Below are 16,798 nucleotides of genomic sequence, written 5' to 3' on the forward strand. Positions count from 1 at the left end.
TCAGTCAATCCCACCTGCGTTTATCAGCCAGGCTGGCACAATAAACTATCTCAGTAGCACACCAGGCTTTTCTTCTGAGACTCTACCTTTTTCATGAACATTGGTTAGCAGCCAAACTTGTTTACTGCTTGCTTGGATCCGCAGAAGCTACGGGTACTTCAGCTCTCACCTCCTCCTCAGCATCACTGGAGGCTGTGCGTGCTTGTTTCGAAAAGGTTTGGTCTGTCTGGATTTCTGTCTGCCTCTAGCGAATGGAAAAGGCCTGGACACGCCCACAAACAATGAAAGAATTAGTCCAAGACGATGGAGACTAAAGGATTAAGTCAGTATCACAGAATGCTACTAGTTCCTCCACAATCATTGTCCATTGCAAGTTTCCTAGGGGGGTGAAGGGTAACCGCAGTGCTAACATTTTGTACAGTGCTTTATAGATTTCCAAAGGAGCCCTGGTGGTGCTGTTAGGCACTGGCCTGCAAACTATACGGTTGAAGGTTCGAGCCCTGCACCTCAGTTCTCCGGCGACAGGTGAGGCTGTCTGCTCCAGTCTCGGAAACCCTGCACGCAGCGCACATGAGTCGGCATTCACTGGACGGCAGTGGGGTTGGTGGTTGTAGATTTCAAAGAGTTTTCACATTCAATATTTCAATTCTTGTTCACAACCTTATGGGGGGGTGGGGATGCGATAGCTTGGGGGGTGGCTGTGTTATACCATTTAACAGATGAAAAAACGGAGGCTCAAAGAGGCTGTGATCAGCCAAAATTCGATCTTATTCCCCGAATTCCAGTGGTTTTAGTTCCTGCTTGCAATTTTGTAGGGCACAACCTAGTATTTTCAAGCCCATTTAAAAAAAAATCATTTTATTAGGAACTCAGACAACTCATCACAATCCATACATTCATCAGTTGTGTAAAGCACATTTGTACATTCATTGCCCTCATCATTCTCAGCCCATTTTAAAAAACTCCATCCGTGTGTGTGTGTGTGTGTGTGTGTGTGAGAATTGGTTAGTATTCTGCGTAGCAGATCCTCCAAAATACTTATCGTATTTGTCTCTGGACTGTGAGACCTGAAGATAGGAAAGCCGGTGAGGGCTTTGAGGTGTTGCTGAGCAGGAATTGGGGAAGCCAATAATACATAGTCTCGATCTATATTAACCGGAGGCTGCGCCACAATAGCATGAAGGAAAGAATCTCGGTGCAAACAGAAGAGATGCTGGAGACGGGGGATTCAGAGTCCAAGGTCCTAGATTTGAAAGGCTCCCCTACACAAAGAAACCGTGAAGTTCCCATGGCGCCATGCTCAGTTTGACCTGGGGATTACCCTCCCTGCTCAGGTGGAAACGCTTAGTCCATCGGGTCACCCAGCGGAGAGCCGACCTTCTTTTATTCCCGGGTGCCCGCCGGCCAACCCGCGCGGGGCACGCCCGAGACTCGCCAACAAAACTACAAGTCCCAGGAAGCCTTGGGACACGGACGGTGCTGACGAAACCCTCGCGGATTGGCCGCGTGGGGCGGGGCGCGCAGGCCCCCTCCAAGAGGCGGGGCGGGGCTCGGGTCGCGGGGCGGGGCGGGCGTTGGCGGCTCGGCGGGCACGCCCCCTCGCCCGCGGCCCCCTCCCCGCCTTTCTCCGCCGCCTCCTCTCGCTCCCGGGTCAGAAGGCCGGAGCGCGAAGATGGCGAAGACGTACGATTATCTGTTCAAGCTGCTGCTGATCGGCGACTCGGGGGTGGGCAAGACCTGCCTCCTGTTCCGCTTCTCCGAAGACGCCTTCAACACCACCTTCATCTCCACCATCGGTGAGGGAGGGGCGCGGGCCCGGGCGGGGGGCGGGGAGCGAGGGCCGTGGGGCGGCCGGGGCTGGAGAGCCCGGAGAGAGGGTCCTGGGGGCGGCCGGGGGCCGAGGGCAGTGAGGGAGAGGACGGGCGGGGACGTGGGGCCGGGCGAGAGGAGGAACTTGGGCGCAAAGGAAGGGAAAGGGAACCACAGGACCCAGGACCGGGAATATTGGGGAAGGAGGGGATCCGGGGGCTGACAGGGGAGGGGTCCTAGGAGGACGAAGTGGGGGGCCCAAGAAAGCTCATCAAGAGGAGACAGAGACTAGTGAGTGTCAAAACGGGTTAAAAGCCAGGAAAGAGGAAGGAAACGTGAAGGGGGAAATGAAGGGCTGGGGGAAATGGGAGGGATGCGAAGCAGAGGGACCGAGGACACGGGACAGGAAGGGTGAGAAGCAGGCAATCGGGAGGGAATGGAGTGGAATGAGGGTGACCTCGAGGTGAGGTCTGGGCAGAAGAAAAGTGCAGGTGGGGAAGAGTTGCGGGGTCCAGAGGGTGGCCGGAGGGGTCCTGGTAGGAAAAGTAAAGAAGACTTGGGTGGAGATGAAAAGGCACCGCTATCTATGGAGGATTGAATTGTTCTGGGATCGTTCATGAGTGTTGGTGGGTTGGTGACTTGGAATGGTGTGGCCAGGAAAATCTTTAATAACTTCTCAGCTAACAAATTCGCCTTAACATTCTCCCTGTGGCCTTGTATGCTTTATTCTGGTTCTAGTTATTTGCTAAGGGAATCTCCACATTCACTGTACATTCATCTACTCCAACTACTTCCAATTGATTTCCGAGTTTTGCTTCATTTTTCTGATGGTGACTGGGAGCCGTCCTTCCAACTTTTGGGGGTGGAAACCATTGTGTTCAGGTAAATAAGATCTCAAACTTTCCATAAGCCGAAGAGCAAATTAAATTTGAGGTTAAGCTACCTATAGAAGCAATCTTAACATCATTTCCCTCACTAAATAGCCGCAGTTAATTAAGCACCCTAGGAATCTTAACTTTGGGTTGTCTGGGTGATGTTTGTGGCCTTAATAGAAGCTCATTCAGGCCTCCATCCAATGGTTCTTAACAATGTATTGCACCATGAATTTCTGGGTTGGAGAATACTAATGCACTTTGGAAGGATGTTCAAATATTTGTGTTTAAAGCGTAACTTATCTTTTGTCAGAAGGAATGTTTAGGTATAGTGTGCTCTTTACTCAAATATTCCTAGGGAAGGCTAGGGTTTATTGGTCTGTTTGTCTGGGCCTCAGAGCTTCCCTGTGGATTAGATGGTCCGAAACCTCATCTGCATTGTGATGTCTGTCTGGGTTTAAGGAAGTTTGAGTTGCAAGTTCTTGGCAGTCAGTCTTGAGTGGGACTTTTTCTTCTCTGAGGAAGCAAATTTTAAATGTCATCTCACATGTATGTTCCTAAGAGATTTGGTGGGAACTGGTATAGTGACTAAAGGACATTTGTTTTTTGATGTAAGTACCAAATTCCAAACCTCATACCATCTCTTTGCATTTCTGAATGCGTAATGCAGTACAAATGGACTTGAAGGGCAATTTCTAAGACGTTGAATGGATAGTCTTTTTGTCCAGTATATGTTTGAACCCTCCCAGAGTACCCTCTTTCCCCAAGAGTGATGGATTTTGCTTGTGTTGTTTCTCCTGTGTCTCCTTAGCTGACTTTTGCTTTTTGCAATACTTCTATTAGTGGTTTGTTTGTTTTTTACCTCTCTCTCCCTCTCTCTCCTTAATGCACCCCCCTCCTCATTTCCTGTAAAATTGTCGGCTTCCTTTTGGCACAGCAGTTTAAAAATAGATATTTATCATTCTGAAGGACTAAAATCATTCTTGAGTGCATTATTTTTCTTTTTATTATTATTAGATGAGTGCATTGTGAGTTTCTTTGAAGGGTTGCAGTTAATTACGGCATGAAAACCATTGTCCTGAAACTGTTTGGGAGGTAGATGTTAATTTAAGCCGGGTAAATCTGATGCAAGATCTTGGTCTGAGTTTTCTGTGGGGTGGATGTGGTAAGAAGCAGCTAGGGGTGCTTGTCTTAAGATGACAAGGAGGAGGGGAAATCCCATGCCTTTTATTTAGCCCCAGAATGCTGACAGGAAGTGAGCACAAGACTTTATATACCTGAGACCTAATGTTTTGTAGTTGAAATTAAGCTGGGAAAATCATGTGACTATTAATACCATTGTAGTGAAATTAGGGAAAAACCCCACAGACTCTTTTTACAGCCCTGAAAGGCAGGTAGGCAGTGTTAACCTCTCTGGCCCGCAACCTTTGCTACCTGCAGCTCACCCCCCCAACTTCTCTACCCTAATGCTCAGCTGCTCTGAGGTTGTTGAAGTGAGAATTGGAGGTCTGTCGCCTCCCGAGCCAACCTTTTTTTTCTTGAAGCTCCGAGGTATGTCATTTCCTGGGGTTCTCTGACTGGGGTTTGACAAAGTCTGCCACAGCATTGCTGATGAAACTTGATAAGGGCGCCATCACATTTTCTTAACGCCTTGGGTTTGTTGGTGTATGTTTTGCGAGATACACATACACATGAGGAGTTCTCTTCCGTGAAAGTATATTCTCAGTTTTGCTTTGTCAAAGTTGAAATCATTTGTAAAAAGGGCGCTTGCCATCTTTAGACAGTTTTATTGGGAGTTTTGCCATCCTAAAAAGAAGGGTCCAGTTAGTCATTTGGATTCCGGATATAGGTGTCCCACAGGTACGCTGCTGCTTCTCCCTTCTCTGAGGATTTGCTGCTTGACTCAGATAGATGGTGGTTCCCTTTCTATTCTTGTGAGCAAGTGTGGGTCCAATTTCCTTTCATCAGGCTGTCTGAGGGTCTTCTGGACCCTCATTCCGATGAATAGTTGTTAACTGTGGAACAAGGCTGTTTTATCCTCTCGAAGCAGTAGACACAGTGGCTAGGACCAGTAAGTCTTTGAGTTCAAATGTTTCAGAACTGAAGAAAGCTTGTTGGTGAGCTCAAAGCAAAACATGATCAAAACTCACATTTATTTAAGTCTCTGTAACATGTAACAGTAAGACAAAAGGCAATCCAGTTAGATATATCTTTCCTATGGGATGTGGTGCATTTTAATAATGACTCGAGGGTAATTTGACATGCTGGAATGATACCCATCAATGGTGCTGAAGAAACTAAAACAAGAACTCAGCTCTGCCCTCTAAGGAAATAATTGGATCGTCTTCCCTCTCCTGCCCCTGTACCCTTCTTCCTGTTAGGGTATTGCCTGAGTGGTTTTCCTTATTTCTTATAGTCATGGTTTGACAGCTGGAAGTGCCTTAGAAATGATCTGTTATATGTCCCTGCCCCAATTTTGTAATTAAGAAAGCTAAGGTAATATTGACATCCACAAAATCACACAACTGTTGTAGCAGAGCACATAGGGGAATCCAAAATCCACAGTCTTGTTACTTTTCAAAATGCTGAACTCCTGCCATTTCTGATCATTATAATCTTGCCTTGAAATATAAGTTGCTCCCTCCTCCCAGGAGGAATTAGATTTTGCACACATGCAAGGAAAGCTGTTCCCACTTGTCTAGCCAAGCCTGTTTCGGGAACGAGTAAGCGCTCGTGTCAAAGTCATAGAGAGTTTATGCTGGGATAATGCAGCATATAGCTGTCCTTTGCCCTTTCTCTCCATGTCCGGAGTTTCAAGGTAGGAGATCAAAGTACATCCTGGTATTGACATGCTTTGTACTTGCAAAATAGTTGGTGAAATCACATTAACAGTGCCATATTGGTAATTACAGATGCCTATCCTTAACAGAAGGAGCCCTGGTGGCTTAGTAGATTACACTTTGGGCTGTTAACTAGAAGGTCAGTAGTTTGAACCCAAACCCACCAGCTGCTCCACAGGAGAAAGATGAGGCTTCCTGTTCCCATAAAGATTTACAGAGTGAAAAAAAAAGATTTACAGAGTCGAAAACCGATGAGGAGATGGGGACGGGTGGGTAGTACTATCCTATTCTGTAGGGTCAACATGAGTCAGAATTTACTCCATGCCAGTAAGTTGAGTTGAATTGTCTCATCAGAAGAAACCCTCGTGGTACAGTTTGCTCAGCTGCCAAAAGTTGGGGGTGGGAACCCAGTGCTTGACAGAGGAAAGGCCTACCAGTCCTATAAAGGAAATCCTATGGGGCGGTCTTTGACACGTGCTGTTGCTATGAGTCGGACTTAACTTCAAACCACACAACAGCCTCATCAGAGCACTTTGAGCTGCCGCCTTCTGTAGCATGGCCTGCTTTTCTTTGGTTGACTTTCCTGGCAAAGCCCACACCCTGTTTTTATGTAGTTCACAAGCTAAGAATGGTTTTACATTTTTACAAAGGATTTTAAAGGGAACAAAACAAAAATAAAGGAGTATGTTTGACAGAGACCATTTGTGGCCTTCAAATGCTAAAACTATTTACTAACTAGCTCTTTACAGGAAAACTTGGCTGACCCCTTCTTAAAATGAAAAACTGTTTGGGATTGGTAGCAGTTCAAAGCTTTTATCAAGACTTATTGAATGAAAAACAAACTTTGTCATATTTACATTTTTATCCAAGATGATATCAACATTTGGCTGAGTACCATCCAGATAGGCAGAGCAAGTCGACTTTAACTTCCAAGTTGTTTTTCTTGGTTTCAGCTTTTCCAACAACAAATGCAAGGAGCCTGCAAAATATACACTGAACATTTTGTGCATCACGCTCTCCTGGAATGTCACTGTATTCTTTCAAAGCTGTCAGCAGGCTTCCATGCAAGTAGGATGACACTGTTGGAATTTGAATGATGGCTTTGAGAGCAAGGTGTTTGGGGAGGAAAAAGTAGGGTTCCATGTGGAAGCTAAGGATTAATACACTCATCTCCCTTGTGTCAGAACGAATGACAAAAGCCATTCAAGTAAGGTTAGGATGGGTGTGAGGAAAGGAACTCTTGGATACAGATAGGGCACCAACTTCGGGAGAAGGATAATTTAATCAAGAGCTCTGCTGCTCGTTCTGCGTGCCAGCTACTTGAGGAGGAAACTCTTGGCAACAGAGGCCCAGGCTGCTTCGATCTATCAAGAAGAGCTGGGGAGGAATAAGTTTGAATATTGTTATAAAGGAAAAGAAGTGTGTGTTCTTTGAAGATAAGGAAACATTAGTTAATTTTGAATTAAGCCTAATCACTGATCTGAGATGAAAACGTCAGACCAGAAGTGGACAGCTAGGCAGCTACTTGGGATGGCCTAAGGCTGCCTCAGGTCTAGGTGGCCCTGTCAGCCTGCCTGTAGCATCCTCTGGCCTGGGGACCAGCATTCTGTGTGTGTTAGAATGGCTATGTGGGAAAAAATTTCACCTGAGAGTTTCCATAGCAGGGTAAGAGGAGGATGGGGAAATAGATTTTAGATAGTGAATACTATCATGGAGTATGATATCGTGAAAACTCTGAAATGGTAGTAGCCAGTAGAAAGAGAAGATTATGAATTATTACTCTCTAGGTCAGGAGTTGTAAACTGTGAATTAAGGGGAGTGGACCCTGAATGGGAGGCAACAGGAGTGGTGTAGCTCCTGGCAAATGGGACGGCAGATTTTTTTTTTTACCCCCAGCTCCTCGTTTCTCCCCTCCCCCACCCTCGGGACAGCAGATTAAAAAAAAATTTTTTTTCTTCTCAGCCATTTTTCTGCTGCAGCTTTACTGTTGCCATGCCGGGACATCTCCTATTTTGAGATCTGCTGAAATTGCCTCATATACATTTATCAACGCAAGCCAAAACAAACCCCAAACAGTAAGGGCCGAAGAGACAGGTCTATCTAGAAGCAGCTTGTGAACCACCAGTTTATAAACAGGTTAGGGACGCATGGTGGTTATAGGTAGTATTTTAAAACAGAGCCTTTGATCAGAGCTGATGTTTGCATGAAAGAAGCCCTAAAATCTATTTGTTTCTCCAGGGTGCCGCCTTAGAACACCTCTTGCTCAATGCTAGGGAGAGGGTGGGTGACCTCGGAAGAGCAATGGCTCTGTAGCCAAATCTGGCTCCTGACCTGGCATCGCATCCCCTGCTCCTTGCTCTTTGGCCTTTGATGGGTCAGTTGACCTTCTAGGACCCTCGGTTCTCAGTAAAGAAGTGATATAGTTTGCACCTACCTTTCAGGGTTGCTGTGAGTTCTCCGGGGCTGGAATCAAATCTTACTCAGCCCTTAAATCTTTAAGGCCTGTATTAGATGAGTAATTGGTTGCATGAATAGATGGACCATGAATTGTGGAAGTACTCTATTGAACGCTAAAGTGTTGTGTGACTTTTAGTTGTTATTATCTTCATGGTATTAGAGAAGATTCCACAATGCCTGAGTTGGGATTAAAAGTGTTCCATTTGAATTCTTAATGCCAGGATGGTATTTCCCCCATGTAAATGCTGTGTATGCTTCAGTAATCAGTTTTAAACGGGTGCTTTGGAATATGAAAGATACTGCACTTGTCTTTCAGTCTCCATAATAAGCCGTTGAACTCCCTCCTTCCAACCCCCACCAACATAAATACCAAATAGAAAATGAGTGAAATCACTGGTTGTGCATTCAAAGAGCCATTTCAGCTTTGTCTCTGCCCATTAGCTCGGAACAATGCAACAGATGCCTGTTAACAGTTTCATGGCCAGTTTTAATTAGCAGATGGAGATGTGTTTGTGTCAGTGTTCTGCCCAGCCCTTCTCTGAGTGACAGGGTAGTGAGTGGGTTGGAGCTGGGCGGGGTGTTTGCACAGAAAAAGCCAAATCCCATTTTAAAACAATTCTATATAACAAACATGTATTATATAGAATTGCTTCGACTATTTTGTTGGAACTGTATACTATCTAGAGTAAAACTGATGTTGACAGTTGTGTTTTCTTTCCTCATTACAGGAAAGAAGAGCTACTATTTTATGGTTTAAATGAAGCTTTTAGTTTTTTGGGTTTTTAAAACAATAATTTTATTGGGGGGCTCGTACAACTGTTATCACAATCCATACATACATTGTGTCAAGCATATTTGTACATTTGTTGCCATCATCATTCTCAAAACATTTGCTTGCTACTTGAGCCCTTGGTATCAGCTCCTCATTTTTTTCCTTCCCTCCCCTCTCCTCCATGAGCCCTTGATAATTTATAAATTATTATTATTTTAGTTTAGTTTTAAACTGCCACAAAGTGGCATTCATTCTTTCAAAGTCCATTTTAATATTTTTGTCTGGCTGTGTTTAAGAATACTCACCGCTGGATGGGATGGGCTTTAGTGGGGGTGTCAATTCTGACTGGTAGTGACTGTCTCAGATGCTTTAAAGAGTTCTGAGGCCTTACCTAAGGAGCACTGGTGGCACTGCCTGATCAGCGTTAGACTACTATTGACAGGGTCAAGGGTTCAAATCCACCAACTGCTCTGCAAAAGAAAGATGAGGCTGGCTGCTTCCATAAAGATTCACAAGTCCTGGGAAGCCCTATAGTGGGTCAGAATCGACTGACTTACTGGGAATGGGTTTGGTTTTCAAGATACTACCTGAGCTGTAGGAGCCCTGGTGGTGTAAAGTGGGTTGTAAGTTGGGCTCCCATAATGTCAGCAGTTCAAAACCACCAGCCTCTTTGAGGGAGAAAGATTTATATAGATTCCTGCTCCTGTAAAGATTTATATAGCCTTGGAAACCCACAGGGCCAGTTCTACTCTGTCCTGTAGGATTGCTACGAATGGAGATCAACTCAATGTCAGTACGTTTGGGTTTTTGTTTTGTTGTTTTTTAAAATCTGAGCTGTGATAGATTCCTAATGTCTGTCATGGACACATGGGCACAGGAAAAAATGCCAAAATCCTATATATTTGCCGTTCTGTAAAATTTACAGTAGCTTTTGTCCAACTGTTGTGGTGAAATTTCCGTTATAAAAAAAAAAGATATTCATAAGGAATCCTTATTGGATATATTATGTCTATGATGTGCCCATTTTATGTGTTCAAGTTTGTGCTTTTCCTATTTTGAATCGAATAGATAAGAGCCTCAAACTATTAGTCTGATGATCTTAGAGGAAGAACTACACATTCTTTGTTTTAGTTACTTAGTTACATGGGACTTGCTTTGGGAAGCCACAGAAAGTGGTAGAAATGGTTTAGAAACAGTTCTCAGCAGGAACCTGCTGCATGGTCCAGTGGAGTGCTTTCTTGATGCCCCACCCACTTGTAGCATCAGCATCAGTTTAATGAGGCACTTTGCTATTTACTTGTTTCTGAACCTTTGGCCATTTTCCAGGGAACGTCTTCCTTAGCCCAGAGGGTTAAATCTTGGCTCCCAGGGGAAAATGCCAAAACTCTGCATGTCAGACGTGCTTTAAATTTAGGCTCACATCCACTGAGGCACTGGAGGACAATGCTGCTTGAAGTCCAGTGACAGCCTGGCAGGCTGCCCAAGCACTCTGGAAAAGAAGGGCTGCATATGGAATCCCACCTCATCCCCGTGACGAAAGCCAACCACAGAATGCTCAAGCCGTGTTCCCCAGCTTTCAGCTGGCAGAGCGGGAACTGGCACAGGTTCTCCATGGCACATGAAAATTTTGTATATTTTGGCAAAGAACTTGGCAATAATTATTTTAATGGTGTGTTGATATTTTTCTGGTATATAAAGATGTGTGATCCCATTTTGACATAAAGTACTGGGTGATTTAAGTTGCAATATTTGCCTATCTGGGATAGGTATTGTGAAAAGTGTGTGATCACTTCACACACACACATACATACTCTCTCCACAAAATCCATGACTTAAAAAAAAAATTGCATTATGAGATGTCAGTGACTAATCCTACTTGATAGAAAAAGACGGAACCAAACACCGGTGGCAAGTAACCAGCTTTATTGGGAAGCACAGTCTCTCGGCGACTCTGAAGATGGTAGACACTTGTCCTTCGGGTGGGGAGAGCGCCCTGATTGTCACGTTTGTATGAAGGGGGTGATGTGGCCTTTGGTGCTCTGGGGAAGGTGTGGTGGGTGGAGAGTCTGTAAGCAAGATGCATGGGAGGGAACACTTGGAACGGCCAGGTGCAGTTTTACATGCAGCTCGACTCATGCCTTTTGATAACAGGGAATAGGGCCGAAAATGTTATCTTCTGTCGCTGCTTCCTGCTGGACAGGGCAGCGACAGACGTGGAGCTGCCCTGTCTTGGTAGGGTCCAGTGAGCACGGAGAGGTTGGAACCCTGCCACATAGAGCTCCGTGTAGGTTTGATTGATGAAAGCATGCATGCTTTCCTGCAAAATTTTTTGAAAACAGCAGAAGAGACAAACCAGAGCACAGAGTCATAAATATCCAACTGAGACGTCCCAGGAGTGCTAGGGACCATGGGCCCCAAGATTTTCAAGAGCCAAGGATACTTTTCCATGCGGGTCCCTTGTCTCCTCCAACTCCTTTTGGTTGGTGTTGGATTCATTCCGTTAGTTGCCTGACCTTTTGTGTAACTATGCCCGATTGATTAACAAAGTAACAACATTCCTCCCTTAGAGAAATGCAACTTTCCCTTTTTTCCTGTCATGAGCAAATCCAGGGCTCACCTGTTTTAAAGTGCCACACCTGCTAAGGAATCACTGTGGGTTTGTAGCACTAAAAGAGTGCTGCCCGTTTCTTCCACATTAGTGCTAAGGTCTCTTGGTGGTTGTAGTCAGAATCAGTAGCAGTTCCAAGTCCTCCCCTCCAGTCCGCAGAGCTGCTGCTGTGCTAGTTTCCACTGCTCCTTTGCAGCATCTCTAGGACGCAGACTTGTGTTTTTGTATGCTGTTGTCCATGTCTTGCTCATCTCTCTCTCCCTTCACAAAATCAATTACTTAAAAAACAAAAAGGCATGGTGAGATGTCAATGCCTAATCCTACTTGATAGAAAAATATAGGCCCAAACGTAGGTATCAAGTAACAGGCTAGGAAAGTTACGTCTGGAGTAAGAAAAATTGGGATGCAAAGTCCTGCCCAGTCAACCCGGAGACATGTGTAGACAAATATGTCACATAGGAAAAATATTCCAGGTGAGGCACATTAAGCCTCAGTATTTGGCCAAAGGAGGGTTTGACTACAAGAGTCGGTAGAGACATTGACCATATATTGTAGCCTTTAGGGGCCAGGAGGCAGACAGTGTCCGGATCGAAAATGAAGTCCTTTAGTGGCCACTGGGTTGATGGTAGGGGATGCCTTAATTGTCTTGATTGTGTTGGGCGTTACCATGGAGATGGAATTGGAGATGCTAGACAGCTTTTTTGTCGGAGAGGCATAACCAACACTGTGGTGAGCATTGTTTGGCTAAGAAGTTGGTGGGTGACGTTAAGGAGAGATGCAGTTGCTTGTTGTGCTGTTTTCCTGAGCCTGATGGCTCGGTCTGCTGGTGTGTTTGCAGTCAGGGCTTCAGCGAGCTCCTTGAGTCTTTTGAAGCCAGTCTGGGTTCGTTGTTTAATGGTTCCATTGTGTGCCAGACTCTCTAAGCCTTTTAGGTATCAGCTTTGGTCCTGTATGGGCATTTGGTTCTGTACAGGACGTTCGTAGAACCAACACATATTGGAGCAAGCATTGCTGGACACCTGGTTGGTTTTGTGCCGGCCCTAAATTCAGTTCTGCCTGTTCAAAATTCACTACTGTCTTCCTGGCACCTATGGAACTGCACAGGCTTAAAATCGGATGTAAACAGGTTGGTGTTGCAAAGTAGTGGAGGTGACATCCCAATTATGCGGGCTAACTGGAGCAGGTGGTAAAGGAAGGGAATTGTGGGAGGGGGGTATTGGGACACTATAATTATTTTGGGAGGAGGAGGCAGAGGAGTATCTGGTGTGGCTTGTAAGAGAAGCAAGTTTGGAGCCGGGGAAGCCCCAGAAAGGAAAAGTTGTTGCTGTTTTGAGTGTAGTAAGAATATCTCTGCCCATTAGTGTGATAGAGCATTTTGGGATGACTAGAAAGTGGTGTAAGAAGTATCCATTATAAAGGCTACATAAGAGTGGTCATGTAATGAGGTTGTGAGACTGCACCTGAGACTCCCACAGTAGTGGTGAGAGCTAAGGAAATCCTTTGTGAATGCTCAGGTAATGTTGAATAAGCGGCCCCCATGTCCAAAAGGAAAGAAATAGGCTTACCTGAGACGATGCCCAATTACCCTGGGCTCGTAATGGTGATCTCTATGGGGTCTGTTGACTCTGTGACCAAGCCTAGAAGCCCTGACAACAGGCGTCTTGAGCTGGTTGCTCTGGAGATGTTATGGGAGAGACTGTTCTTCCAGCCCTTTGGCCGAAAGAGCAGTCAACTTCCCAGAGCCCTCCTTGTTTGCAGTGTGGGCAAGGCTTCAGCGGGGGATGAGGATTGGGGTATCCATGTGCCTAATGTCCCACCTGGCCCCATTGAAGCAGGGGCCAGGTGGTTTACCTGTTTGTGGCCCAGTGTTTATTGGTCTGGATTCATCCATATTGCCGTGAAGGGCCTTAGCCAGCATCTGATATTTAGCTTTGTCCCTTTGTAGTTTATCTAATTTCTCCTGTTCCTCCCTATTGAAAATGTTAAAGGCCACATTGAGGAGGTCTCATTGTGGAGTTTGAGGGCCACCCTCAAGCCTTTTAAGCATTCTCTTAACGTCAGGGCTGACTGTGAGATAAAGGACATTGGTGCCAGCTGATGTTGAGAAATCAGCCCTGGTGAACTTATGGAAAGCCTCCGAGAGGCAGGATAAAAACTGGGCAGGATTTTCTTTTGGATCTATAAGAATTTCTCTAAGCTTGGCATAAATGACTGCTTTATTAGCCGTCTTTTGTAATCCCTTGATAAGTTGCATAATCATGACATCTTGGAGAGTGTGGTTCCCCATGACCACGTTGAAAATTCCAGTTAGGGTCTCATCAGGAAACTGCATGGGAGCTCACCTGTTTATTCTGGTTCTGGGCATGAATTTCATCATCTCTGTGCTGGGCCCTCACCAGACTCTCGCCCTGTCTTCGAGGCATAAAGTAGTTGTAAGAATAATATAATAATAAATGTCATGACAGTTAAGGTCATACGACTGAGTGAGATATTTGAACGCTTCAATGTAAGTGTCCAGATCAGAGGAGAAGGGTCCCAGATGCTTTTTGAGAACCAATAGGTCAGAAAGAGAAAAAGGAATATGTACTCTAAGGAGTCCTGCAGCTCCTGCCACCTCTTGGAGAGGGAGGAGGGGGCCAGGGTCTGGAGGTGGAATTTTATTTAGATATAAGATAGATAAATAGATATATAGAAAAGGCTTTTCAGCAGGGAAGGGCTGAACGGGTGTGGGGTGGAGACAATGGTGGCAGAAGGGAGGGGGGATAGTTTAAATGACAGCAGCAGCAGGAGGGGAGATGGGGACAAAGAAGAAGGGGAGGGGTCAGTGGATGAGAAGATGGCAGATTACAGGATGGTGGGTCGGAGGGGCTCTGAAGTAGCTGGAGGGGCTAAGGACAAGACTGGAGGGAGATTATATGGAGGAGGAAGGGTGGCAAGTGTGGCTCAAGATTCATTGTCTGGGAGAGGCAGCTTCTCCTGAGCCAGCAGGAGTTGGGTGGTGGAGCAGTTTTGGCACAGATAGGGGTGAGAGCAAAGGTAGAAAAATGGCACGTACAGAGGGAACTGTAGGATTTTGTCAGCAGCATTTATCAAGGTCTCGAAGGACATTAAAATTGAGACTGCCATATTCTGACCATTTTGAGTTACTGTCTAATTTATATTGAAGCCAAATCTGGTTAAAAAGAAGAATTAGGCATTTAGGCTTAATGCCCGGGTTTAGACAGAGGTTTAAGATTAGCGTGTAGGTACCCCAGAGGTGAATTTTGGGGCAGCTTCCCATGGTGGGAAGTTGTGGGGTGGTGGAGGGAGTGAAATTTGGGTTCCCAAGGAGAAGAACGGATACAGGGAGCATCTTTGGTGTGTCCATTCAGCTCCAGAGTAGAGACAGGGAAGCAGGTCAGGAAGGCCCCCCACCCCCACCCTAGTATAACCCAAACCCCAGGGGCTTAGAATCCGCCATCCTGGCACCCTGAGGGTATATCTATGCGTGCTTCTTTTGTGTTGGGGCTGCTCTTACTGTCCTCGGAGTAGCCTGGCAGACTGTGCTTCCCAACAAAACTTGTTACTTGACACTTGTTACTTGGCCTTCTTTTTCTATCATTTGGTGCCGAAACCTCTGTGGTGCGTTTGTTCTATTACTTGTTAGCATTTGAAGCAAACTGTTAGGTGAAGAGTTTGACCCTTCTGCATAAAATCATTGGAGAATAAATAGCAACCTTTGACCAAGAGTCCTCTCATATTGTCCAGAAAGAGATCGTGAAAAGCTTGGTGGTGTGGTTATGAGTTGCATGATGTCGTGGTTACGCATTGGGATGCTAACCACAGGCTCAGTAGTTTGAAGCGACCTGTGGCTTTGAGGGAGAAAGACAAGGCTTTTCTACTCCCACAGAGTTACAGTCTTGGAAATTTTCAGGACCAGTTCTACCCTGTCTTATGGGGTTACTTACTATCAGTCAGTATTGACTTGATGGCAGTGCAGTTTTTAGTGCATGGCTTGACCACACCCAGTGATGAACAGTGGCAAACACCACCCCCAGGTGTCTGCTGTCTGCAAACTAATTTGAGTGAGTACATTTCTTTTTACTTACCATCATTTGAAATGCTCCAATCTTACAGAATATGCAAAACTGTGGGGTGTGTGTGTGTGGGGTGCGCGCTCGCAGGGGGGTAATTGTGTGGGAAAAGTGAAAGCATTTCTTTCACTTCCACAAAATTCCATTACAATTCATTAAATTAAATGTATAAAAAGATACCATACTAGTTGTGATTGCGTTATAAGTTGATGTAGGTATAAATGATTGCAGCTATATCAGTATTGTGGCTATAATTATGCTTATTCATCTATGTGAATAAATGTATGATATATATTGAGGAGGCCCTGGTGACTCAGTGGTTAAGTACCCAGCTGCTGTATGTATGTCAGATGTGTGTCTCTGTTTTGCCCTGTAGCCTTCAACTGTGAGAAGCAAACTGGGTTTTGAATGTATGCTATTGTTAATCTACATTGTTAATTAATGTAATGAAATTATATTTTGCGATATGATTCACCACATTTTTTTGTTGAGATCATTTCTTAATTATTGCAAGTAAACTCTGTCGTGCTCTGAAAACTATTGCATGATTCCAGTGGGTCATGCATGACCCCAAACCCAAACCCACTGCCACTGAGTTGATTCTGACATAGTGCGACCCGAGACAGGGTTCCAAGGCTGTGATTCTTTCTGGGAGCAGATGGCCTCATCTTTCTCCTGCAGAATGACTGGTGGACTTGAACTGGCTGTCCTTGCGGGTAGACACCTAATGCTTGCCTGACAGCACCACTAAATTGGGAACCCCCCTGCCATTGAGTAGGTTCCAACTCATAGCCGCCCTGTACAGGACTTCTGAGGCTTTAAGTCCTTATGGGAGCAGAGTACCTCAACTTATTCTAGCAGACACTGGTGGGTGTGAACTTCGGACAGTGCAGTTATCTGCCCATGGTTTACCCAACAGCTCCACCAGGACTTCTTAAAGAAATTAGATTATGTCTGTTTTCTTATCTCTTTAAGGAACCCTGGTGGCATGTGAGTCAGGATTCACTTTATGGCAAAGTTTGTTTGTTTGGTTAATTTTCTCATCCTGAAAGGTAAAATGCAAGCTTCCATGGACTTCAGAGTCTCTTCTGGCTGAAGTATTTTATAAGTGTCAGAAATCAAAGCATGTCTCTAAAGAAACGTGAGCTTCTTTCATCCTTAGTTAATGATCGTGGATGAAGGGTCTCTGCTGGGGCCGCTAGTAGGTTCATGGCATAAAGACAGAAGGAAGACGGAATCCAAAAACCAAGCTCTCTGCCGTCAAGTTGACTCCAACTCATGGTGACCTGTAGGCCATAGCGCTGCCCCACACTGCTGCTGTGTCCAGGAACAGCAAGCCCTGTCTTTCTCCCCTGGAGCGGCTCGTC

General features: G+C 45.4%; 1 protein-coding gene across 1 annotated transcript in view; it reads left to right on the plus strand.

The window, feature by feature from the left end:
• The first annotated feature begins 1,647 nt into the window (after positions 1 to 1,647).
• The window catches only part of RAB8B (RAB8B, member RAS oncogene family), an 81,555-nt gene continuing 66,404 nt past the window's right edge, over positions 1,648 to 16,798 (plus strand). The window contains exon 1 of the mRNA XM_045294953.1: positions 1,648 to 1,796. Within this exon, the coding sequence (XP_045150888.1) occupies positions 1,673 to 1,796 (124 nt within the window). The 5' untranslated portion in view covers positions 1,648 to 1,672. The remainder of the gene's footprint in view (positions 1,797 to 16,798) is intronic.

Source organism: Echinops telfairi, unplaced genomic scaffold (genome assembly GCF_000313985.2).
Source record: "Echinops telfairi isolate 266 unplaced genomic scaffold, ASM31398v2 ScPeMD7_4048;HRSCAF=4782, whole genome shotgun sequence".
In the NCBI taxonomy this organism is placed as follows: domain Eukaryota; kingdom Metazoa; phylum Chordata; class Mammalia; order Afrosoricida; family Tenrecidae; genus Echinops; species Echinops telfairi.